The sequence below is a fragment of the Notolabrus celidotus genome, chromosome 17 (genome assembly GCF_009762535.1).
Source record: "Notolabrus celidotus isolate fNotCel1 chromosome 17, fNotCel1.pri, whole genome shotgun sequence".
Lineage (NCBI taxonomy): Eukaryota > Metazoa > Chordata > Actinopteri > Labriformes > Labridae > Notolabrus > Notolabrus celidotus.
Window position 1 is genome coordinate 9,663,523 of NC_048288.1, and position 25,484 is coordinate 9,689,006.

The window sequence follows — 25,484 nt, forward strand, 5'->3', positions numbered from 1 at the left end:
GGGTGGGGGACAAAAAAGGACATTCCACAAAGAGGCAGCTGTGGCTCCACCTCAACAGAAGCCCCACCCGCGGGCTACACCTAAGTGCTAGACAGCCAAATTAAAAGGACCCATCCTCGAGCAGTTCATGTCACTGTCTGTCACCCAGAGGCTGCTGCTGCTGCTGCTGCTGCTGCATATGTAACACATACATGGTAGATGGCATCAGGAGAAGACACCCCTCCTCAGTGCCAACGAAAACCACGTTTTACCCCCGAATACCCGTCCATGCTCGCCCCCCCACCCTCACACATCATGTACATATGAGCCTGATGTTCCACAATCTCCTGAACCAAAATGTCAGAAATTCATAGATTCTTCCAGTTTTAAGAAACCTCCCCGCCCACCCGAGTGGTTTGTCCTTTCTGAAGAGGAGCCGACAACCGAGGCGGAGGGGGGCCGGCCCATTTCATAGAACAGGTGCCGTCCCTCCTCCTGAGAGCCTCGAGTGGTGCGTCCTGTCTCTCAGTGCGTCACAATGAAGAGGTGTGGTCTCCAGACGGAAGAGAGACGCATTCGATGCAAAGCTGGGTTTTGTTTTTGTTGGGGTTTTTTTTGTTTGTTTTCATTCTTAGTCTACTCTGGTGTTGGTGTCCGTGTGTGTGACGTTCGCTCTCAGTACACCATGTAGGCCACGCACACGTGTTCATAAAAATAACAAAAAATAACAAAAAAATTAAAATCTTAGTGCATCCTCCTCTGAAAAATAACCCCCACTGTAGAAATAAACAATAAAAGCAGGAAAATGTTCAAAACCTCATGATTTGTTTCTCGTTTTGTTCCCCAAATCTAAAAAAATGTCCTCATAATCGTTCATCACAGCTTCCACGTTTGTCCTTTTTTTGTTCCTTTTACATTTTTCAGCTGCGGGGTTTAGGAAAACTAAAAAAAATACACTTTAGAAAAAGCCTTCCTGGTGGACAAGGTCAGTGTATGTGACTGAGGTTCACGAAGCCCCGCCCCGCTGCCTTCGCCATGCTGATGTCATCTCCATGCGCCTGGTCCTCCCCCTGTAGTGCAATAGTGTGCTCCAGGTCCGGGCAGTCCCATTCCTGGCCCCAAGGAGGCGCTACAGAGAGCCAGAGGCAGCAGCCTGCAGCTCCTGGAAGGTACTTTCGAAGCAGCGCTTCAGGTCTGAGTAGGTCACGACCAGGACGCTCTTCTCGTCCCGAGACACCAGACTGATCTTCTCAGGAACGCCGGCATCCAGCTGTGTGAACGAAGACATAATGAATCAACTTAAAGTGTGAGGACACGTTCTGAAAACCACAGCAGAGCAGCTTGAACTATAAAGAGAGGAGGAGAGAGTAGTGAGGGTCAGTCGGTCATCTCTTCAGTAAGTGAGCCGGGACTGTTTGACGGCTGTGGTAAGTCCTGTGATTTTCTCACGCTGCAGTAACTCAACATCTGTGTGGTCTGTTCTCATAGTGCGCTACAGGACAGTTTGACCAAGTGGAGATCAAATCATCAGGATTCAGCAGATTAACTTGATTTAAAAAAAGAATGAACTCTCCTTTTCAAGCACGGACCACTTTCTGTCTGACTCCTGGGGACACTGAGTACTTTAAAAACTCCAGGACAGGAGTATTGTGTTTTCATCAGTGTGTGGGGTTCAGTTTGTTAAGTTTAACAAAAGAGTCATATTTGTGAAGTAGAGCTTTTGACAGCTTCACACTTAAAAGAGGAACCACAGAGGAGAAGAGAAAAACAAGAGGACTCAGTTAATGGGTCAACCTTTTTCTTCAGGACATGTTTTGAGCCGCTCGTGGACTTTTGTTGGATTCATTAGTTTAAACTGTACTTGAACTGAACTCATGTCATGTTATATTTGTTAGCTCAGTGACACAAAGAAGAAGAAGAAGAAGATATCTGATTGAGCCATCCTAAAGAGCTGAGGGATTTTCAGTTTCAGTACTTCTGCCTGGAACCATCTGCTCACCAAATGTCACTGCTGGAAGTCAGCCAGAGAAAGACAGACTCTCTTTCTGCACAGATATTTGAGCATGTTTTTTTTTCTGCAGTGCATTTAAAGAACGACATCATGAGAGTGGACACTTTGCACGTTTGACTGAAACACAAACAGTTCATTCACAAGCACAACTTCCTGAATATCATCACACAATAAAAGATGAGAGATGAAGCTGACTGACTTTGTTGAGGCAGGAGACGATGTGGCTGAGGTCGATCCAGGGTGTCCCGGCTTCTGTCACCTGGTGGAACAGGTGATCCCGGAAAAGCTTCAACAGGTAGCGGTCGCCCGTCTCTGACCATGTTGGGTCCTTCTGAAACCTGATTCAAAAATACAAACCCCACATCACATCACCAAGTCACAGAATCACACGTCCCACGTACAGGTGGCTCTTTCTATTGGGTGGTACTTACTCTGGTCGCTCGTTGATGGTGCCCAGTTTGGCCAGCAGGCGGAAGAGACGTCCGTTCTGCACCTCCTGAAAATAGTCAGAAGTTGAAGTTAGTGGGTAAGAGGCCGGCAGGATATAAGGTGAGAGGTATCACCTTTAACAGATCTATTTACAGAACCAAACTGTCTGCAGTAATGAAGGTGACAGTTCACCAAGTGTCAGGTTAAAGCATTGAAACATTTTCCTACAAACACATCCGTCATCAGCATCCCTGAGGAGCTTCAGAGCAGCTCAGAGTAGATCCTGAGAGGAGTTCAGTGTGGCTGATTCACAAGGTTTCTTAAACAGAAAATCAAGAGCTAACATATTTATCTGTAAAAGTGACACAAACATAAACAAACGTCTTGAATTTGGTACAAAGTGAAGAATATTCTGGAGGCTTTGAGAGGTTGGAAAGTGTCACTATGATCATTAAAGAGGATGCATGTTAACAGTGAACTGTGCTTTAATGCTGCTGAGAGAGCTGCAGAGGAGGAAGCCGGCGGGGCATTCTGATGCTGCGTACAAATAAATAAATAAATAAGTTAACAAATACATAAGAGGCGACAGATCAACACAGAATGAACACTTATCACACTAAAGGTGTGTGACAATTCTTAATGAACTTTCAAAATAAGACTTCGTTCCCCGACAGAGAACAGTGCACTGAAACCTGTCACTTCACTTTCCATCCGCTCGGTGCTGGACTGTTTCCTCACAGGCTCCAGAGGACACTTCCTCCTTTCTTACTGAAAGTCAGACAGAAGAGGCTTCTCCAAACTTCTGCATTAAAACTATGTCAGTTATTAGAAACCCAAAGAAAACGCAGCGGGTACTCCCGACATCAAGTCTTCTAAAATCACTCTGTACACTCTGACAGATGTGTTACAGGGAGCTTGGTTTATTGGACTGTTTACAGGGCTGTCTGCAGTGATTCTGTCAACAGGTCGTAGCTCACCTTTCACTTCTGCAGTTAAAACTTACTGCTGCCTCTCTCCTCCTTTCTCTTCCTCCTCTCTGCCTGTCATACATTTCTGCTCTGTAGGACAAAGTGAGAAGGATCGACAACTAATCAAGCTTTCATGTTTCTGGGCTCCTTGTGTGGATCAAAGTTCAACATCAATGGATCCCTAACAAATTAAGATCATCAAACACAAACCTTGTTCCTCTGAGATCAGCAGCTAAGTGCCTCAGTCATTTAGCACAGATAGACATGTTTCTTGTTCATTCTATACTACAATGGACATTTCCAGCAGAGCGGGTCCAAAGATTTGAGTTGAGAAATAAGTGGCTGTTCAGACCTTGCATCAACACGTGGTTTTTAGTGACCAAGCATTAATGTTCACACTCTGCATTAACCATCCAGCGATTAGATCTCACCCTCCCACTTCAGATGCAAATACACCATTAAAGTTCTGTCTGTTTGCATAAACCAGACAACAAGTGATTGTTGCTGTGGATACGTGGAGGGGCGGTCCTTCATGTGGACTAAGTGATCAGATCTCAGCCCGCACTGATGGGGGCTGGGTGTGAAGAGGGTCAAAGTTATTTAGAGTTACATTTCTGTGAACCTACTTCTCGTTTAAGGTCGGACATGAATTGTTAATGCATTCATGTGTTGAGGAAACGTAAACATTCAGCCACTTGGTCCAGTTTCCACAGCAGATGAAACACTTGCAGAGTGCTGGCTGAAAGTTTGTAGCTTCATTAGCTGTCTTGATGCCATGTGTACACAGGCAGACTGAACATAGGCTCTGTTCACGGGTACGTACTGTCGTGATGTGCAGTAAGAACACAGGCGTTCACTGTCAGAATCACTCTTCAGTGTATTTCCTCCAGCCGGGTTAATGCTGTGCTCCTCACAGAGATCAGGCTGATGTGAAGAAACACAAACAGGAGCAACAGATTCATGATCATGCTGACTGTCCTGCTCACGGCCAGCTGAGACAAACCGGGATCATTCTGTTATTTCTTTAACATGAAGAAAATAAAGGACGATGATTTTCACCTGCTGGCTGCGTTTTGTTTAACCCTTTCAGAAACACAGCCACCGAGGCAGCCTGAAAATGTCCTACCACGTGTTACGAGTAAGAACTAGGGATGCATATTTAAAGTATTTTCCATGATCGATTTTCGGAAATGTTAACGATCAATTATCGATTAATTGATTAAAAAAACATTATTATTCTTACGTCAAAAACAAGGCTAAATACGTTTTCCCCCTAAATTGTATTTTCTACAGCAACAAAATGCATATAACTTACGGGATTGAATACGGTACATGTTTGACACGCAGAATATCAATGATCAGGCTCATTAAAATATTCTACGCGGACATAATCTTATAAAGTGAAGGCTGAGACTACTAACAGAAAAGTACTTCAGACTCACAGTGTCCAGTTTTCTGTCTACTCGTTCTTATTGAGAAAAATAAACATGTGTATTCGATCAGGTGTCAGCCGGGAGCGCAACGGGGTCATAATCAGTCCAGCTGCAGAAAAGCTCAGACGGCTCTGATGTTGCTGCTCTGCAAACATAGCGTACCTGAATTTCCCCCCAGTCTGTTGCCTTCGGTAGGGTGATAAAGGTGGGAAATGTCCTGTGTAAAGTTGTCAACCTTCGTGTCCGTGTCGTTGTTGGCAGCAGTTTTGTATTGATCCTCTTTAAAAAAAAGTGCTTGTGGAGACCTGATGCAGAGCCACAGCCCCCAGCTGAGCGTCTCCGCTGTGCGCAACACCTTTAACAGCTGATTCACATGGAAACATGCTTTAAACTTAAAACACCTCCCTGATAGATGAGTGTAATATGAGACCACATGATGTTTGTTCCACGTGACGGAAAATTGATAACAAAAATTTGTGTTTCGAGTAATTTCTTAACAATCAATTAATCGATACTCGATTAATTGTGGTCATCCCTAGTCACAACCAATGAATCCAAGTTGTTATGTTCTTCATGAACGACTCTGTCTGTGTATCGTGTTTAGATTTTTCTAACACATAACAGAGACTGATAACCGGGCACATTAATCATTAGATTGAAGGCAGGCTTCGGCAAAGAAGATACTCTATTCTGCAGCCTGTTTTATATCTTCTGATCTGCCCATCCATCTCTTCTCACTTGCTGTTTACTAACTTCATGTCGCCTTGTGAGATCGGCTGGACATCTGATTGAGGCAAAAACAGAAAACCCCACTTGCATCAGTCTGAGATGAAAACACCAAACCTCTCTGTTTGGTGGATGTGTACAGAGTCGGGTATAAAGGGGAAGTTGGGGCACTAGCAAGAAGAAAGATGAAGTGAGGCCCGGCTGTTTCACACCTTTGTACTTCAATGTGGTGAAACTAAACTCAAGAAGAGGCAGCAAAAGCCAAGACACCCTACAACATCCTGTGTGCACACAGCTTCCCTCTTATTTTACAAAAACAGTCCCCACTTCTGACTACCACCCGAAATACCAGCCTGAGCAGGCACAGCATACCCGCCTCATTAATGCATGCTCTGTTTTCATAAATAAAGTTGTGAACAACACTGCAACACCCCTCACATACCTTAGCTAGGTCCTCCTCAATGACATCATTCCTCATCTGCGACGCATCCAGCTGTGTGTAGAACCGAGCTCCGATCATGGGCATGATGTCATTGACGCTGCGAAGACGTGACTGTTCAGTCAGCAGATACCTGCACAAACACAAACACATCAGAGGTTTACTTTCAGGTTGGCTGGAGAGGTCAAGTAAAGTCATCCATACACTCATCCACAAGTTACAGAGACACATGTTTTAAATCCAGCCCCCAGGTCTCATGAGGACATTTCTGAGGGCACTAAAATGTGCTCCACCCCCACACAAGAGGTGATGGTGTAAATACTTGTGGTTCAAACTACCTGCAGATGTCACATCCACACTCTGCATTCAGAGCTTCAAATGAGAACTTGTCAATCTGATCAAAAATTTCAACACGGTCTCAGCAGATGTGTGTCTAACATGAGTTTGGTCCTGCTGGAGGTTTCTGCCTGTTAATGGTAGTTTGTCCTTGCCATCAATCCACTCATCTCTGTTTATATAGCGCCAACTCACAACAAATGTTATCTCAAGGCGTTTTATAAAAAGAGCAGGTTTAGACTGTTCTCTGTTTATAAGTTGATCTTAACTTGGCTGGAGATTTCAGGTAAAACAGAGAATTTGTTCTTTAAAGTTCAGAAAGATCAGAAACTCTTCAGTCCTCGCTGACATTAAAACACAGACTGACACAAGAGAGGAGAGGAGATAGTTACAGCCTTAATGTTTACCCCCAACACTTCAGGTACAGCAGCTTTAAATCCTGGCTTCCTTCCTCACTAACATGAACCTAAACCTCTGCAAGTTTCATGACATCGTAACTACTGCAACATAATAAACTAATAACTGTGCAGATGGAAGTTTTAACTTTGTTCATCCTGGATCAGATTAAAACACTTAGTGTGAAACATGGAAAGCTTTCACTCAGAGGACCGGATATTTAGAAATGTTCTGAGTTAAAGTTTTTGACACAGAAGATGTGAAAGTCTATAGACTCAACAAAAGAACTGAAGAACGGACAAACTGAAGAGGTCCTGTTGGTACTAGGGATGTAAATTTCAAGTATTTTCTGTGTCGATCTTTGGAAATGTTAACAATCAATTATCGATTAGTCATGAAAAAAACGTAAATGTTTTACATGTCAAAAACAATGACAAATGCGTTTTTTCCCCTGAATCAAATTTTCTTTCATGACACCATGTATTTAACTGACAGTATTGAATAGCTACAGATCGTATTGAGGTGTTCAAAATGTTAAACACGCTGAATATCAACATGTGGAGCAGACACATAATCTCTGCATACATACAGTCATAAAAGTGAAGGCTCAGACTTCAACAAGGGAACTGAACAGAAACATATTTCAGACTCACAGCGTCCAGTTTTCTGTCTACTCGTTCATATTGAGAGAAATAAGCATGTGAATGTGGTCAGGTGTCAGCCGGGAGCGCAACCCGGTCATAATCAGTCCGGCGGCGGAGAAAAAAACGTGCTTGGAGACCTGTCACTCAGCCGCAGCCCCCAGCTGAGCATCTCGGCTGTGTGCAACACCTTCAGTCAGCTGATTCACATCGAAAGATGCTTTAAAGTTAAAACACCTCCCTGATAGCTGAACCAAATATTCTTAACAATCAATTAATCGATAATCGATTAATTGTTGACATCCCTAGTTGGTACCATGGACAGTTTGAACTGAATGAACTGTTAAAAGGAGGTTTTTTGATGTGTAAAAAAAGAACACAACAGTCTTGTGTTCAGCTTTGAATGAAGGAAGTTTCTTATCTTGGTTGATGAGGAGATACACTGATGAACTAAAACAAGTGTATGTTGATAAGAGGAGGGTTCTGACACTGATCAAATCTTTTCACCCCATCTTTTAGACATCATCCAATATTTTCAAAACAGTGCTCCAACCTGATCCAGTGAAGCTATTTCAGAAAGAGATGGAGATAAAATATGAACCAAATACAAATACAAAATCCTCTCAGACTGAAGGCTCCCCTCGTCCACTAAGCTGATGAAGCATCTCAACCTTGGAAAAATGAAGATATGCAACACATGCCTGCTCTGATAAATACGCTTTATGGACTGTGTGTACGTGAAGCTTAAAGCCTCACCCAGCTGAATGCAATGCCACAAGAGAGAAGTGACATCTGTGCATGCTCATTAATTCTTTAACTCTGTAAACCATCACTAAGGGACCTTCACTTCATATCTCATCACCTGTCTGTCTGGTAGTGTGTCAGTATCATGTTTTATCTTTGTAGGAGGTCTTACACAACAACAGTAAGACAGATGAACAAGCAATGTGTAGAGTAAAAACATCAGTGACAATGTGCTGCCCTCCTGTCTTACAGAATGAGGTTCTTGAGGTCTGATGAGTAGTTGATGGACACCAGCTCCATGGCCTTCTGCAGGTTCTCCCTCTGAATGCCAGCCAGGGAGTTACAAGCCAACGCCAGCACCACCTTGCCCAGCGACACGAGGTCCGCTTGCTACACAACAAAACACAACACAGAGATGAAGCTCAGAGTACTAGGTGGTATCTGAAAAGTCAAGTGGTGGTATCTGAAAAGTTGTTAAGCAGATGCAGAACTCTTCTGAAATGGATGTTTGACTGTTAAAACCAAATTAAAGAAAGTACCTGGTACTGTGGCATCAGGGCAAGATGATTCGTCTGACTGTTGTCAAAAGTTAAGACATCAAACACCCCAACACAGTTCACCCGTAACCTGCAGAGAAACATAAAGACTGCTGTGAGGGTTGTGCACAAATACATGGTAGAGCAAGATGGCAGTTTCACATAAAAATAGTCTTCCTCTTTCAGAGATTTAACAGTCATATCTACACTTTCAGAAAGGAAATTTAAATTCAGTTGGTCACTACTTATGGTTCATGTGATAAGCTGTAATCAGCAGCACTCATCAGCCCGTGCTACATAACATTTCTGCAGAGGGGTTTCTGTGTGTGTACCTGGTCTTGCCAGTAATAAGAATCTTGCTGGGGTCCATGACACGGCAGGCCAGGCCGGCAGTGTGGATGGTGCGCAGGGCCGAGCTCAGCTGTACGATGTAGGCCCAGATCAGAGACTCAGGGAGCAGGCCTGCATGCTGCCGTGGAGGGGGAGGTTCATGTTGTCCTAAACACAGGGAGATGCTTTATCATGCAAATGCAAAAAAAAGTTTACTTCAAACCGAACCTGAAACTGTCAGTGACTTCCTCTTAACAGGAAAAAGTAGCTTGAGTTGTGAAGTAAATGCAACATGTCATTTCTGGTCAGTTCAACACTCTCTGAGGCATCAATAAAGCTGCTTCGTCTCTCAATAACAGATTCATCCCGTGGTCTGAATGTCAAAAAGTGGAGAAAATGCATCATCATAAGCCACAACTCAAAATGCTGTTTTCAAATTACTCATCTCATCAAAACACACACCAAGGTATTCGCTTCACGATTGAACAGGGAGTCAGATCCTGAGATGTATAAATAACATTATAAATACTTCATGATTCTTTCTCTTGTTGGTCTGATCATTCAGCTCTCATCAGAACAAAATACAACCGGATACCCAGCTTACTGTTCTCAGAAAGTGTGTTTATATCATGCATGTGATTTTCTATAACAACACCCAATACAAGGGCTGGGAAACTTCATAACTTCAAGCGACAGTGTTAGGGTGTGTACAGCACAACAGAACCCACAAACTCACACCTACAATGCTTGGGTTGACTAGGTCTGTTTCCATATATGAGCTATTTGCTCTGCGTGATACAGTGAAAACCTAAACAAAGCACATAGTGTGAGTGGTTTTGCTTCCTCAGTCTGCATCCCTGTAGGTGGGACTTACAGCACCTGTCCTAGGATCAGTTTCAGCCACAGTTTCCCCCCAAATCCCCAGGTCTCTGGCACAAACACACGCAGGCTAACTGCCAAAGTAGGACAGTTTCCCAACACATGAGTCACGTGATGCATATGTGGTCATAACCACACATTGTGAAAATAGACCCTGGCCCATGACCCCATTAGCACACATGCAAACAAAAACACAAAGTGTGAAGTAGAGGGGTGCAGAGGTGATGCTGGGTCTATTTCAGAGTGAAGGAGGAAGGGAGGGCAGATCTACTCACCCCACTTCCTCTTGGTGAAGTATGAGTCTGCTGCTGGGTCATTGAAGTGTCTGCTGTACATGGTTTCTGCACCCGCATGGAAGTCGTAGGAGAACACCAACGCTGGGGGAAAAGATGGAGAGTGAAGAGTCAGGGTAATGAAACGTCCCAAACAGCACAATGTTGGATCTGCTTGCATGGAACCAAAACCAGTACTTTCTTTCTGTGGTTTCTACTGCAGCTGGTACAAGCTACCTGCAGGCCAGGTTCTTAGCTGGCAGTGCAGCATCACATCAGTGCAGCATGATTAGAGTGTTTAACGTGTAAGGCGTCTTTGTGTATCTCAGATTTTGTGTTTGCACTACACACCACCCAATCCAAACCAAAGGTGTGGTTGCTCAGGCAGGGATTACTATTTCTGCCTTGTTTTGATCAAATGTTAGTATCTGTAGCCCTGCAGGCATGAAACCTCTGCCATAGTGATATCAAAACAAGAACCAGGTACTGAACACTATCCATAACAATCACAGTGGGAAGTCAGAACAAGAAAGTGTTCAAAGGGAGTTGTGTGGAGTAGTGCCAAACAGTGGATATGACACCAAACAATACATTTGTTTGTCCACAAATCAGACTCACAGTGGTCTCCAAAGGCCTTTGTGGTGAAGACCTCCCTCAGTGTCACAGAGTTTGAATGCTGAATCTTCTTCCACATGTCCACCAGCATCATGCACTTGGTGTTGGCAAGGCGGAAACCTGAATAGATTTTACAGACACACAGAAGACAGACAGACATTAGAAGCTATAACAGATGTCTATCACTATCACTGTATCCTGTGTCACCTTTAAATGCAACACATATATTTCAGGTTCGCTCTGAGAGGAGCCGACAACCATGTCCAGCTCTGCTCACCAAAATAAAATAATATTAGTGTAACAAAGTCTTCTTTACAGATGTGGATTATTTTTCTTCCTGACAGAAGAAAATAATCAGCTCTTCTATTATCTTTGTTGAAATTAAATACCAATTTGTGTTCATTTATTTTGACTTACGGACCAGTTTCCAACACAGTGTTAGTTGTTCCAGCTTCATTACATGAAAATATACCTTTATTCAGTTTGAATATAGTAATTAAAGAAAAATGCATTCAAAACATAAGCACATAATGGTCACTACTTTGGTCTCAGAGACTACCTTGCTTGTGTGCCGTTTGCATTATGCTTCTGTGAAAGACCTTTTCCTATCACTGCTTTTTTTTACCGTGTATCCTCCTCAGGCAGTACGGCAGGTCATCCTTGCTGTTGACCGCCTTGTAGCAGGAGGTGATGTAGCTGAAGTTGCTGGTCTTCTGCATGCGGTTTGGAGGGGGGAGGGGCTCAAGGGGGAACAGGCTGTGGTAGCTGTCCACCTCTGCTGGTACATCTGTCCGACATAAGCAGTTTCAGAAAAGAGCAGAGAAAAATACAAAGCTGCAGAATCAATAAATAGTCTGATGACTTAAAGCAGGCTGTAAGTGATAGCCCACAAAAACAATGTTTTGTTTCCACAGTATTTTTAACCTTTATTATCGTTCCCACGTATGCATGCATACTTGACTGTACTTGCCCAATACCATGAGACAGAAACAGAATAGGAACACGAGTAACTGCAAGCAGACCCCAAAGAGACCACAAACATCACATTTCAACTGCCTTTCACGCTGACATGAGGAAATCATCTTCACATTGGTTTAAGCAACCAATGGAGGTTTGTTTACTTGAAAACCAAAACCAGACGCACAGCCAACATGGACTGAAAATTGTTTTCATCACAAGTCATCTTCATTCTGCTGCACACAGGGTGTAATCATACCATAAACAACAACTCTTTATAGTGACATAACACTGGACCCTTTACCTGGGTTTTCTGAGTGGTCAATCTGAGCCATGGTAATCAGATGTCTGTTTATCAACTCCTGGAGGGGAAATAAAGGGCATCACATCAATACACGAAGGCAAGAGAGATACTTAGTGCAAAAACAGAGGAGGGGGAATGGGGACTACCTGTCGTAGCTCATCAGCCATGAAGAAGGATGGGGCGTTCGCTTTTGGCTGCATGTAAGCCACATGGGGAGCAGTGGGGGGGTAGATATGGTAGGTAGGAAACACCTGCAATGAAACCAGAAAAACACAACTTCCTATTTATTAAGAAACGAAAACCAGAGGCACCAAACATGCATTATTTTTTCAAAACTGTTAGGAAGGTTACACAGTGCAATATGAACCTAATGTACACACATTTTCTTCTGCGTTTGCACACACAAAAAATTGACCAACCACCCTTTATTCCAAAAAATCTATTAAAATCATTGAAATGCATGTAGATGTAATAGCAAGCTAGTGTAATGAAGTAGTGCAGGTTGAGTGAAGCTTCATCTTTATATGTTCTTGTGCAGAACATACCATCCCAGCCATTGGTGCTGGCGTGTTGTCTGTGTAGAAGTAGGTGGTCCCCCCTACAGTCTCTTTCTGGATTATATGAGTATTCGGGTCAGCTGCAGTGGTGGGCACCATGTAATTCGCCGGGTTTGGGGTGTGGCTGCGCCGACGGGGAGCAGGTGAGCTGTGTGGCGTGATTTTTGGGGAATGGAGAGGCGAAGACCCAGCAGACAGGGACATGCCTAAAATTAGGGGCAAAAAGTTTGAGCACACATTGTTTACTGGGTGTGATTATCTGCTCCAAAAGAGACCTGCAGACGTTCATGTATTTATACTCAACAGAGGATTTTTAAACCTGCTGAATTACCCAACTTCAGAGATTAAGATGGAAAACAAAACTGAGCCATGTTGGAAGGTGATTTTTCAGTGACTAATGATCCCTCACCTGGAGCCAGTGCAGCAGCTGTGGAGCTGCTGAGGCCTGGATGTGGGAAGATAGGGGAGGGGAAGGCCTGGACAGTGGACTGAGCCATGGTGGGCATTCGTGGAGCTCCTTTCGGAATGAACTCACTTGCTGCCGGGTTAGGAGCCTGTTGGCACAAACACACACATGAAAGACTAAGATGAAATCTATCACTGACAGATGGGATTAAGAGGAAGACAGAAATCAAATAGTTTTAGTTCAGTTTAAAGTTCCTGCTGTGCTCCTACAAAAGTCAGTAAAGGGTGGATGTGTGCTCACCTTTCTCCTTTGGGAAATGCTAAGAGCACCAAAATCACTGAACAGTGAGGATGTTGGGGAATTCACTGGATCTGTAGAAGACCAAATAGTGTAAGGAGCTTAGCAGTTGCACTTTCAGTAATTGATAAATGTGAGCGGCTCTCCTGTGTGCTAAAGGTGTCTTACCATGAGTGCCGTGGCTAAAGTTCTTGGCACCATCATTTAGGAGACTGGGAGAGCTGCTGCTGGTCGTCATTCGCTAAAAACAGCAGCATCAGAAACATTTGTGTTATTGAATCTTATGTAAGTGCGCACAAAATACATTTTTAACAAAATACATGACAAATAACTGGTTATAAATTCACAACGAAATGAAGTGCTTCAGATTCTACAAGGACACCAACCACAGCAATTTGACAAAATAAAAAACATTCATCCAAAATCAGCGTTTGAGACAATGTTTTCAAAGACTATACATATTGTATTTCCCCACTGTACCTGCATCATGGAGTATTTTGACTCAGCGGGGCTTCCAAACCCATTGACCCCGATAAAGCTGCTGCTGAAGTAAGAGTTGGTGAGATTGGCATCACTCAGGGTTGTGCCCTCCATCCCTGGGACTGTGGAAGAAAGACAAAAACGAGTTTTACTACCAGTAAGCAGCCAGACAGAAATAACTATGAGATCATTGTGCACATTAAAGGAGATGAGGAGGGAAAGTTTGCATGTAAATGTTGGATCTACTGAGGGCATGCTTAGGGCTCATTATCAAGCATGTAAACATCTCCAAAGCTGCAGAGTGAGCTACTTATCAAACACGGGCTGATAAACAGCATTAGCACAGACGACTTTAAAACACTGGAGCTAAGATTGCCTGATTCACGTATTAGTAAACACTGTTGTATCTGAACTGCACGTGAAGGTTAGCTGCTTGCTGTTTGTTTACGTTTGTGGTAAAAAGCCTCACGATGAACAGCTAGCTATGCTAATGTTAGCAAACATTAAACTCTGACAGCACCACAACACTTCAAGTTAACTACTCTACATTTGACAAGAATAAGTTCTTAAACTATGAAGGAGTGTCTGAAAGTGCACCCAGCACACACCTCAGCCCATTAAAGCTGCAAATATAAGACTGGTTAAGTTAACATGCTAACGCTGGTTAGCTAGTAGCTCCACATGCTAAGCTTCGTGGGTCGCGGATTCTGCCCACTCACAGCTGTCACACACACACGGGCCTCCTCCCGTGACCTGCAACACTCTGGGTCATTTTATGTGTTATTATAAATCACAACTGATACCACCTGTGGAAAAAGTATTCATATTCCAGCTAACGCCGAAGCTGTAAGCAGCAGGCTTGTGTTCGGCAGGTAAAAGTGTCCCACGTTGTTTTGGGTGAAGAGGCCTCACTGAATCCTCGGGCTAAAGTTAAACAAAGCCCCACAAGGCCCAAAAGTAAAGTCACAGTCAGTCCCCCCATGTGAGGCCTTCAGAAACTGTGACTGTCACTTACTGGTTAACAGCTGCCCCTCCAGAGACGTGCCTGCAGGCCCCAGCGGTTCGCTCTTCTTGGGCACACCTGTCCCTCCGCCGGGGCAGGCCGCCGCGGAGCCACCGAGGGGATACCCCGCTGGCGTCCCGCCACCCCCGGCCATGGACAACGGGACGGGGCTACCGCCGCCTCCGTGCAGGGAAGCCATGGACGGATCCTCGTGCAAGAACTGACACTCCTCTCCATAAAAACAGGTTTTATCTTTCGCGTAATATCGACAGAATTTCACTTTGACATTGGGTATCCCGACACCCCCGAGCGGAGCAGCTGAAGCTGGGAGTCCACTGTTCATGGCACCGCTGCTGCCGCTGCTGCCGGAGGAAGACACTCACACATAGAGGAGCAGATAGCTGGCGAGCTAGCCAGCTAGCCTGCAAACACTTTCTCCTTAAAATGCAACTTCAGCTGGTGAGGAACACTAAATGAGCTACAGTACTCACATTATAAGGCTAATATGCATTTGGTGTACGAGAATACAAATGCATGTGTGGACTCCTGGTCGTCGTTGTTGTCGCTCTCCATGCAGCTGCTGTCTTCGTAAAGTAGCCTGTTGTTGTTTTTCCTCGCAGGCTGCTCTCTCTGCTAGGGACCAGCTAGCATAGCTTTGCATTGTGGGTACAGCGTTCACCTGCTGCACATGCGAGCTGCAGAGTTACTGCTCGGTCATAACCTCAATGCATCCGAATAATGCTGCTGAAGAAAGAAGAAGATATCTTTTTAAGCACATTTGCAATTTGAACAATACTTGTAAGTTTGTTTCCCCACCAGTGTGGATAGAATAATATCTTACTGCCGAATGGACAAGTGCTAAATTGTTTCATCACAGGAAATGTGTTTAAAACTATCTTATGGCTTTAGGACCTTGATGGAGGTGAGTTTGACTTAGTTTGAATTCATCAAAAGATTTTGGAGAGGTGGGATGAGTCTAATCGTGACATTTTGATATGACACAATAATCTTCCCAGACCTCTGTCTGGATTCTTTTACCCAAAATATTGAAACAGTTACTCCTTCACTCAATAAAACATAGAACAACCTCAGACTATGGTCCATGTTATTTTAAACGTATATGTTATAAAAGGACTTTTGTGTTGGTATAACGATTTAGACCCCATGGTGTTATTACCCTGTCATCATAAGGCGCTTCATAAAGGTTTAATGGTCTGTCTTCACATATTGCAGCCAAGCGTGTCTGACAGCGTCATTATGACATTCAGCACTTCCCGGTTTAAAAGGTACTCATCCAAATCTTCAACATCATACAGTAGCGTAGCTGACTGACCAAGGAGCGTGTCACAGCATCACTGCTGAAACACGCAAACATGATTGTTGGTAAGTCAGACCATTTCTTAGTCTCTATCATGTGGAATTAATATTTGCCACTGCAGCATCAGAGGGATTTAAAAGGAAAGTGTTAAAGGAGGATTATAATTTTTTAAACTTTGGGAAATTAAGTCTAACTTTTTTTAATCTGGCAGGATTATTTTTTATTTTGTCTTTGGGGATTCATTAGTCTACTTCAAAAGACAACTTCTGGTTGATATCAACATTCAGCTGCAGATCAAAAGTACATCAAGAGGATGGTTATACAGAAGGTTGAGACACATTCATCATACAGTAAACGCAAAAAAATTTAAACATTTGAAAAGTGTGGGTGTGTGTGTGTGCGTGTGTGTGTGTGTGTGTGATACAAAAACCAAATCAGTAAAGGTTTTTCACAAACTGAAATTATTAACTGTTTTATAAAGCATTTAAACCACCAGCAAGCACATCCTGAGGAACTACAGTTTTTATCTTTATATTACTTGCATGTCACTTTTTTATTTTTGAAACACTTAAGTTTATTATATTTAATTGAAAATCTTTAAAATACAGTTATATTCTTCGGTTTGTTTGTCAGCTGTCCTCCTGCTGTGGGCTGAGCTGCTCGGCTCTGATGGTCTGGCAGCGCAGACTCCAGCCTGTGTACCCAGTCATGAGGTAAAAACTGCTCGCCTACAAGTCTACTGTGTGTTAATTGAAAAACTTATTAACTGCATATGTACCAGTCTTTCTGATTTACTGTAGTTTATTTAATGTTGTTAGGTAAAGGGAATATTTTGGTTTGCTCCAGTGTGAATGAAAATGTGCAGAAAGTAATTGTTCTTCTAAAAAAGCCTTGTAATGAAAGATTTTGAAACTACAGGTTTTAAATATCATAATTATAAGATTAACTATGTGATTATATTTAATTTTTTCTTTTTGTAAAGTGTGTTTGTCCAGCACATAGCAGACCAAACAAAGAAACCTTTTCTTGTATTTTAGATTACATACACTTTAAATAAGTTTACTCAGAAACAGAAATCAAAACGGTCGAGCAGCCAGGCGATGTAAAACGTCTGAGAGAGAAATGGTTCATGCTTGACTGAATTGATTCTCGTTTTTTTTCTGTTTATCTGTTTCAAGTCTTTCCCTTTATTTGTCATTTCTGTAAAACCTTCAAAAATAGCCGTAAAAGCAGAGTCATGACAAGTTTTAAATATGTTATAATGATGTCAAAGTTGGTGAAGTACAGGTGTTGAGAGTAAAATTAACCGTGGCTGAGTTCCATGTAGCTGCTTCAGTGTCAGAATTGTGGTACAGTGCATGCTAGCTCACCTTTAAACTTATTTGGTCACTTAAAAAAAACTGAGTAATTCTTAATTTTTATAACACCCATGTTTTTTTCTACAGAGACAATTCAAAACAATACTTTTAGACATCAAAACTTAAATTTTTAGTTAAAATGAATTAATATTTTGAGAAATGTATGAAGAGTTGAAACAAATTAGTTAAATGTTTAATAGGATCAGGCCACCAAACTAAATGCTTTGTACTGCAGAATGATATAAGTGGGTGTTTTGTCTTTTAGGTGGCGTGTTTTGTTCCATCAGACCATCTGAATGTGTCTGGTACCGTCAGCGTAGAAGTGTTTGTTGGTAAGAAACTCGTCATCTCTCTTGATCGCATCTCTGAATCCCCCGTCTGCAGCTGGACCAGAGAAGCAGGACCAGTAGTGACTGTGTAAGAGTTTGTGTTGTGTGTATTTCCTCCATTTTTGAACCTGTGAAGGGCCAAACTGAGAATTTTCTCTTAACTACCAGAAATGGGAGTCAGTCGATGGTGCTTCCCCCTCTTTCTGAGGCAGACTCAGGGGAGTACATGCTGAGCTGTGTGAGCAGCTCCTCCATGACTGTGTTTCTTCATGTAGTGATGAGTGAGTAACACCTCTCATCTAAATTAGTCAGTCATCACTCAACACAGCAGACAAACACTTGTTCATGTCATGCTGTTGAAAAGACGTAATAAGACTTTGCTAACAGAACTTTTATTTGTCTAGAGCGTCCCTCAAAACCAAAGCTGACAATGGATCGATTGGATGAGCAATATGAATCCCCTAACTTCATCTGCATCTCTGAGGGCTTCCCAAAGCCCACCATAAAATGGTCAGGGTAAGTTTTCATACATTGCATTTGTATGGGTCACTAAAAGGATGTTGATGATATGATGATATCATACTTCTGTGAGTGAAGTTATTCCTTCTTTTGAACAGATCCAATGAAAGCACGGGATTTCATACAGATGGTGGAAGTAGCGGGAGCAAAATATCCAGTGGAAAATATTATAATAAAAGGGCTATGTGCTGTGCTACTAATGCTGGAGGACAGGAGTGCTCTCAAGTATATGACTATGGTAAAAAGATATCTCCTAAAAAATCATGTAATACAGTCCAGAAGACGTTTATCCACAGTGAAAAGTTTGAAACTCATTTTTTAGAGACAAAGTTGGAGGAAAAGTGATTTACAGCCCAGAGGATGCTCCTTATTCTAATAAAGCAAATGCAGAATAACCTAACGTGTGTTTCAGACCTGCAGACTGACGTCATGAAGAAGAATGAGGTTTCTAATGTGACTTTGAGCCCTGGTCAGTCTTTAGTGCTACGCTGCACAGTACTGAGCTACAACCCGCCACACTCTGTGTGGGAGATAGGCAGCCGGAGGATGAGTGACAGATCATTGAAGTGCTCTTCAAAAGTCAAAAAGGAGGTGCAGTGAATTCATGTGAACCTTACCTTCACGTTTTGAATAGAAATAACCTAACAACTGAATCTTCCTGATATACACACGTCTTAAGTCAAATCATGTTTCTGCCACAGATCTGCATACAAAATGACTCACTTTATAATAGTTTGATGACCTACCTGTACATCCAGTCAGTCCATGTGAATCACACTGGTACCTATACCTGCAGGAGTCCATCAAACAAAGTGAAGTCTGTCTACATCAACATCCAGGGTCAGTACGTCCAAGTTCACGTCTTCTCTGTTTGACTTGTTCTCATCTTAAGACCTGTTTTTATTCATTTCACTTCTGTGTTTCTCCAGAGGAGGGTTTCCTCTCCTCCCAGCTGGATGAGAGAAAGATCCTGCTAGCCGGGAGTGCTTCAAAATCCTGTCTGCAAGCTCAAGTCTCCTACCACCCAGTGCTCCAAAACTGTTCGTGGGAAGCCCCTAATAAAACTGTGACCAAGTGTATCAGGGACCAGTGGGTGACAAAACACAGGTATCTGCATGAAGCCATGAGTCTGGAACAAACTCCTTCAATAGAGCATGTAGATAAGTCTTCATTGAGCTTTAATAGACCCTTTAAAATGAAACCATATGAGATGTTTTACAGAAGATGTGGAACTTTTATACATTCTGGATATTTCAACATTTAACACTCTCTCCTCAGTACCGTGAAGCTTTGTGATCCACTCAGATCAGGAGATTATAAGTTACACTTGGAGGCTGGAGGTCAAAATGAAACAAAGACTGTAACAGTGTGTGTTGCAGGTAAGGATGGGATATTTAGTTCTACTCATGTAACCCCTATACAATTATGTTTAAGACAGCTTAAATCTCACTGACCTCTCACTTTGTTTCAGACCCACCCAAGTTCAAATTCAGTGCTGATGAGGCAGATGAAACCTTCACCTTCAAGACTGTGAGTCCCGTGCCCGCAAATTACACCTGGAAGTGTTGTCCTTCGGCAAATGATAGGTAAGCTGAGTGTCCAATCAGATGCTCTGATTTGCTCTCTGACTCAGATTTCCTAAGGTTCTTGCTCGTTGTCTTTTAGTGATTGTGACTCAGACTCTACCTGGAAAGTGATCGAGTCCGGATCAGACTCTAACATCTCCTGTAGCAAGACACTCAAGAGCTCTGTGGGGCAGAAGGACTGCAGGGACGGACACTATTTAAAGTTTTGCCTGACAAACTCAGTCGGCTCCTGGTGCCAAACCCAACTGCCCATATACTACTCAACTCTAGTCTCGGCCTCCAGAGGTAGTGAGAACCATTCCACATTTTAATATGAGGAGATTAAATAGCTTTATGTTTCTGATGACTGTGATCACTAACCTTCCTTTGTTACTGATTTTAGGTGCTCCAAACGACGAGAGTGGCAGCTTGATGGTGCTGAAAGTTGGCAGTGTGGTTCTGCTGCTGGCTTTAGCAGTAGTTAGCATAGTGCTAGCATACTTTGTGAAGAAGAAGGTATATATGACTCATTTTTAAGTCTGTAAACACAGATAAACACAGACATAACACACAGAAAGATGTGACTAATTTGCTTTCACACAGAAACCTCAGTATCAGCCCCAGCTGCAGATAATCCAGATGGTCGGACCCAATGACAATGATTACATTTACATCAACTTCAAGGACTTTGAGTACGACAAAAAGTGGGAGTTTCCCAGAGAGAACCTGGAAATGGGTACAAACTACATCAATCTTTAGCACAGAGAACAGACATAAGCATCAGAAGAACTCATCACTGACCTACAGCTGCTGTTAGGAGTTTTTAGCTGGTTATACAAATCAGTCCTGATGCCTGCTTTTGGCATGTAGAGACAAACACATCCGATAGCAATCATTGATATTTATATATCATTATTTTTAACAGCTATTTCCACTGCCATGGGTACAGGGGCTCATTTCCACCAGTAAAATAAAGGGAATAGGTTTAGCGTGAACTTAAAACTGATTATGTGTAATATCTGGGAGATAGTAAATCATAATAGTGAGGTAAGTTATAGTTATTAGGTAAAAAGTCAAAGTTGTGGGGATAGAAAGTCACAATTTTTAGATAAAAAAGACAAATATGAAATCGTAAGTTCTTATATATTCTGAGACCAATCCTAAAATACATTTCTGAGGACCAATATCCAAAAACAGTACAGCTGTCTAATAAATGAAGTAAGGTGGAGTAGTATCATGTGATCATACTAAGAGTGTTTTTGTGTTTCCTCCAGGTAAGGAGCTTGGCTCCGGGGCTTTTGGCATGGTGCTCCAGGCAACAGCTTACGGCATCAGCAAGCCCGGAGTCTCTCAGCAAGTGGCCGTCAAGATGCTTAAAGGTCAGTGTTTGGTGTATTTATTCCCACAAGAGAGATTCAAAATGACATGGAGGTCAGTTCTGTAGCTGATGTGGGATTTGACCCTTCAGAGAAACACCAGACTGTGGAGAAGGAGGCGCTGATGTCAGAGCTGAAGATGCTGACTCACATCGGTCACCATGTCAATGTGGTAAACCTGCTGGGGGCATGCACAGACTCTGGTATGTTTTCTGCTGCTTGTTAAAGTATGTTATAAACATTCAAAAGTTTGTACGATGCTAACAAAGGCTTAACAAGGTTCAAGTAAAGTGTTACCAGTGATTACAGGTGTTTCCCGCACAGGACCCACATACCTGATTTTCCAGTACTGCTGTTATGGAGATTTACTGAACTACCTAAAGAAAAACAGAGAGCTCTACCACAAGTCTGTGACTGATGCTTTCAACAAGGACCGATTCAGCTGCCTGTACCACAACCTGCAGCCCAGGAAGAGCTCCAGGTGTGGACAAGGGGAGGGAGGAAGAGTAATGAGTAAAATCAGGCAACAAAAGAGAGATCAGATATAAAGGTAGAAAGCTATAACATCACAAGCATATTTCATTTATTTTCCCCTCAGTGAGGGAGACGCAGGAGTGGGTCATTACATGCCTATGTACCGCGCCACCACCAGAGGGCAGGAGGACATCGCCCTGCTCACCCTCAACTCCACTGACATGGACAGCTTCGAAGGTGAAACAAACATCTGATGTTACAACATGCATGGTTTTAAAATCATATATTCATACCTGCTATTCCAACCCATTATCCGTAGGACCAGAGATCTTTGAAAATCCAGACGACCCCGCAGAGGACCTGCAAACGCTGACATTTGACGACCTGCTCAACTTTGCATTCCAGGTGGCCAAAGGCATGGACTTCCTCTCCTCCAAGAACGTGAGTGCGAAAAAAAAACACATTCATTGATTTCACCAGAGTGAAGCACTATGAACACAGTTTAGTGAGATTATTCTTCATATCACAAGAGCTTAAAAGACTAATAGACCAAAACTGAATAATAACTCAAAAGAAGACACATTCATCATCATTTAAACACAAAGAGCAGACACTGTTTAGTTGCTGTTTTTCAGTTTTCTATAATAGTAAATTTGAAATTTGGAGATGTTGGCTGTTAGTAAGGCCAAACACTATTCAAAGACATTAACTACAGGAATTATTTTCACATTTTTTGGACCAAACTTGCAAACCAGAAATTAATTTTTAGATTCATTGATAATATATTTGTATATACTGTATATCACGTTTTGCACCCCTAAATAATTTTTGGTTAAAAAAATATCTGCACATTTTCTTCAAAATAATAATGTTTTATTTTACCCAAAATGTTCTCAAACATGAACACTGTGTGATTGAAATCATGAAAACAATTCAAAAATACTTACGTTATTAAATATGTCCACCTGCTGCCCTGTTTGAATCTGTTTTTCATAAAACATTAGATATGAATCCAGTTAATGATCTGATATACTGCATGACTTCACCTTGGTACAAGTGTGTGTGTGAGTTGTGGTTGAAGTCCTGTTGAGCTGTTGTGTGTGTGTGCAGTGTATCCACAGAGACCTGGCAGCTCGAAACGTGTTGGTGACAAACGGCAGACTGGTGAAGATCGGTGACTTTGGACTGGCTCGAGACATCGACAATGACTCAAATTATGTAGTGAGAGGAAATGTACGTTGCTTAATGTTATTTATCCTTTATTTGAATGTGTTGAGTGTTTTTCATTGCTCCTTAAACCTTGACGTGTCTGTGCTGTCTCTCAGGTGCGTCTGCCAGTGAAGTGGATGGCACCAGAGAGCACCTTTCAGGGCATTTACACCATGAAGAGTGACGTGTGGGCTTATGGCATCCTGCTCTGGGAGATCTTCTCACTCGGTATTCTCCGTCAGAGTAGTACGTTTAAAAAAAGGCACACAGTCAATTCTTGCACAAGGATTAACACCACCTCTGTCTGTCTGACTCTGTGGTCTCAGGTGTTACTCCGTACCCAGGCATGAAGGTGGATCACACCTTCTACTCAATGATCGAGCGAGGGTTCAAGATGGAGTGTCCCTACTACGCTGACGAAGCTGTGTAGGTGTTTAAAGTTAATATACATCTTTATTTTACGTGTGTCTGGAGTCAGTACAGCATCAACTGGACAGTGCCATGATATATTCAGAGGGGCAGTAAAAGCAGAACTAGGTGATATAAATATGTATGCTGCAGATGCTGATAAAGTACATCAACTCAGACTGATCTGGTTCTATTTTCTGCTACATGATAGGTCCATTTCCTACTTTTTTTTTAAACAAATGACTTCACTGGTTAGTGAATGATGGTTATCTGATAAGTTTTGTTAATGCAAAATAATTGTGGTAATTGGAGTGGATATACTCCTTAATATTTTAATAATGCAATCATGAAATAAAAGTAAAGTTGTTGTTTATGTTTAAAAGAAAAGGTGGCACTAACTGCTTGACAGATTTTTTCACAGTGGGTGTTTCAGATGTTCCTAGAATCGTCTTTTTGAAATCAGACATTTTCATTCTTATACATCCGACTGCTCACCTGAGTGTAAGATAGTTACAGCAAGCAGCAAAATTAAATCTCTCTTAAATGTATCATAACAATTACACCATTATTTTCTTAAATTTTTAGATGAAAGCAGTATTCTTTTAATACTTTTAACCGGGGTGGAATTGCAAGGAAAGTCACGATACGATACGATGCGATGCGATACAATATGAACGATACGATACGATATGAAACGAACAATACGATAAAAATATGATACGATATGATACAGGATACTTTGCCTACTAATTTGATAATATCACTCTGCAATAACTGATCAATCACCAGACAATCATGTGATGATATATCTTAAAATCAGAATAACTAAAGCCTCGATGAGGAGTCGTGAAGTCATGACACGCTGAGTCAAACATAAAGGGAGATCTGTTCAGAGTGCTGCATTGTTTTCTAAATTAAATATGAATATTTGGTGCCAGCAGTCTGATATTTGTGTCACACGAGTCACATGAACCTTACATTTCTGTATTTATATTTTGTCCTGCCCTTTCTTTTTATGCTTTTAGTGAATTAAGATGATGAAACTTCCTTATCTGTGTTTTTCATTTTTTGCAGAACATAAACTTATAATGTTGTATTTCTAAATGTGTTCTTTATTTGACTTATAGATAAAGGATGTAAGTGCTTCTGCATCCCATGTCTTCTATAAGATCAGTAAATATTTAATCCCTTTGTCCACGGCTGTCCTTTGCAGGTACGGGATGATGTGTAAGTGTTGGGCTCTGGATCCCTGCGACCGTCCGTCTTTCTCCAAACTGGTCTCCTTCATGTGTGACCGGCTCATGGACAGAGAGGAGAAGGTGGGATCAGCATATTATGGGGTTTACCCTTTTCTGCTCAATGTAAACATAGTTACTGATCATTAAGCAGCGTCTTCATCCAAATCCATTCCTCCTTCAGCTCTACCACAACGTGACAGAGCTGACCTCCAGCGTCTACCAGAACGCAGCAGACGTGTTGGACATTTCTGCCTTGGAAACACAGAGCGAGAACAACACGCAGTCAGCCAACGACTATCAAGCCCAGCTGACTGAAGGCAGCAAAGCAGAAACATTGGAGGCTGTGGCAGCTGAAGAGAAGCTTCTGAAGACTTCTCATGAAGAGTAATCGCCTTCACTGAATGCATATTGATCCAACCTTTACAGATGCTTTTTTGATTGCAGTTTTTAAACATTCTTCTTAAGTAGATATCTGATTAGTTCTTTGTATCCTGTTGAATGTTACAAAATAGCAAACAGGTTTTTGTAGTCTGTATGGATTATATTCTCATTATGACAATGTGTGCAGTGCTTTATTTTCTACAGAGGTACCTGTCAGATAGTCTCAGGACTTAGTATTGTAGCAACTTTAAGTTTTATATACCACATTTGAACCATGCAGACCAGAGACATTTTGCCTTAAACTACTGTTTTGTAATGAAATGTCTATATTTATCTTGTTGTCGCACATATGTAGCTCTTAGTTTTTTAAGATTAAGCCAGTGCTTATATATATTTTTTCAAAGCTTTTTCCTATTTTTACATATTTTTAAAGGAGTCATTTGTAAACTTTAAATAAATTTCAGGCAATAAAAAATACAACATTGAAGGTGTCTGGTCTGACAGGCTTCAGATTGATTCTTGTCTCTCATATTGTTTTATTTGACTGCTTGTAGAGGCTTGTAGAAAAATT

At 42.1% G+C, this 25,484-nt stretch overlaps 2 protein-coding genes across 4 annotated transcripts; one reads left to right on the forward strand and one right to left on the reverse strand.

Moving 5' to 3' along the window:
• Window positions 1–588: 588 nt before the first annotated feature.
• Window positions 589–15,439, reverse strand: pan3 (poly(A) specific ribonuclease subunit PAN3). 2 transcript variants are annotated; one of them, XM_034705979.1, is made up of 18 exons: window positions 14,751–15,439; window positions 13,736–13,857; window positions 13,424–13,496; window positions 13,259–13,329; window positions 12,962–13,106; window positions 12,541–12,758; window positions 12,142–12,246; window positions 11,996–12,053; window positions 11,360–11,521; window positions 10,738–10,854; window positions 10,123–10,224; window positions 8,971–9,136; window positions 8,642–8,729; window positions 8,353–8,492; window positions 5,989–6,118; window positions 2,422–2,486; window positions 2,190–2,328; window positions 589–1,249 (listed from the first exon to the last, which is right to left on the reverse strand). In XM_034705979.1, the coding sequence occupies exons 1-18, from the start codon at window positions 15,079–15,081 to the stop codon at window positions 1,109–1,111; spliced, it is 2,373 nt and encodes a 790-aa protein (XP_034561870.1). In that variant the 5' UTR covers window positions 15,082–15,439; the 3' UTR covers window positions 589–1,108. The 2 variants fall into 2 exon arrangements, with proteins under 2 accessions (XP_034561870.1, XP_034561871.1); XM_034705980.1 differs by having other exon boundaries at window positions 15,230–15,373.
• On the forward strand, window positions 14,360–25,402 carry flt3 (fms related receptor tyrosine kinase 3). Of its 2 annotated transcripts, none has more exons than XM_034705977.1 (24): window positions 14,360–15,536; window positions 16,690–16,769; window positions 17,680–17,831; window positions 17,912–18,024; window positions 18,148–18,259; window positions 18,361–18,500; window positions 18,675–18,853; window positions 18,964–19,102; window positions 19,192–19,369; window positions 19,541–19,641; window positions 19,734–19,848; window positions 19,928–20,133; window positions 20,231–20,343; window positions 20,431–20,563; window positions 21,102–21,206; window positions 21,296–21,406; window positions 21,528–21,684; window positions 21,802–21,914; window positions 21,997–22,118; window positions 22,788–22,910; window positions 23,003–23,114; window positions 23,213–23,312; window positions 24,508–24,613; window positions 24,714–25,402. In XM_034705977.1, exons 1-24 carry the CDS (start codon window positions 15,464–15,466, stop codon window positions 24,918–24,920), a joined length of 3,090 nt encoding a protein of 1,029 aa, XP_034561868.1. In that variant the 5' UTR covers window positions 14,360–15,463; the 3' UTR covers window positions 24,921–25,402. The 2 variants fall into 2 exon arrangements, with proteins under 2 accessions (XP_034561868.1, XP_034561869.1); XM_034705978.1 differs by lacking the exon at window positions 14,360–15,536 and adding an exon at window positions 16,049–16,121.
• The last annotated feature ends 82 nt before the right edge of the window (window positions 25,403–25,484 follow it).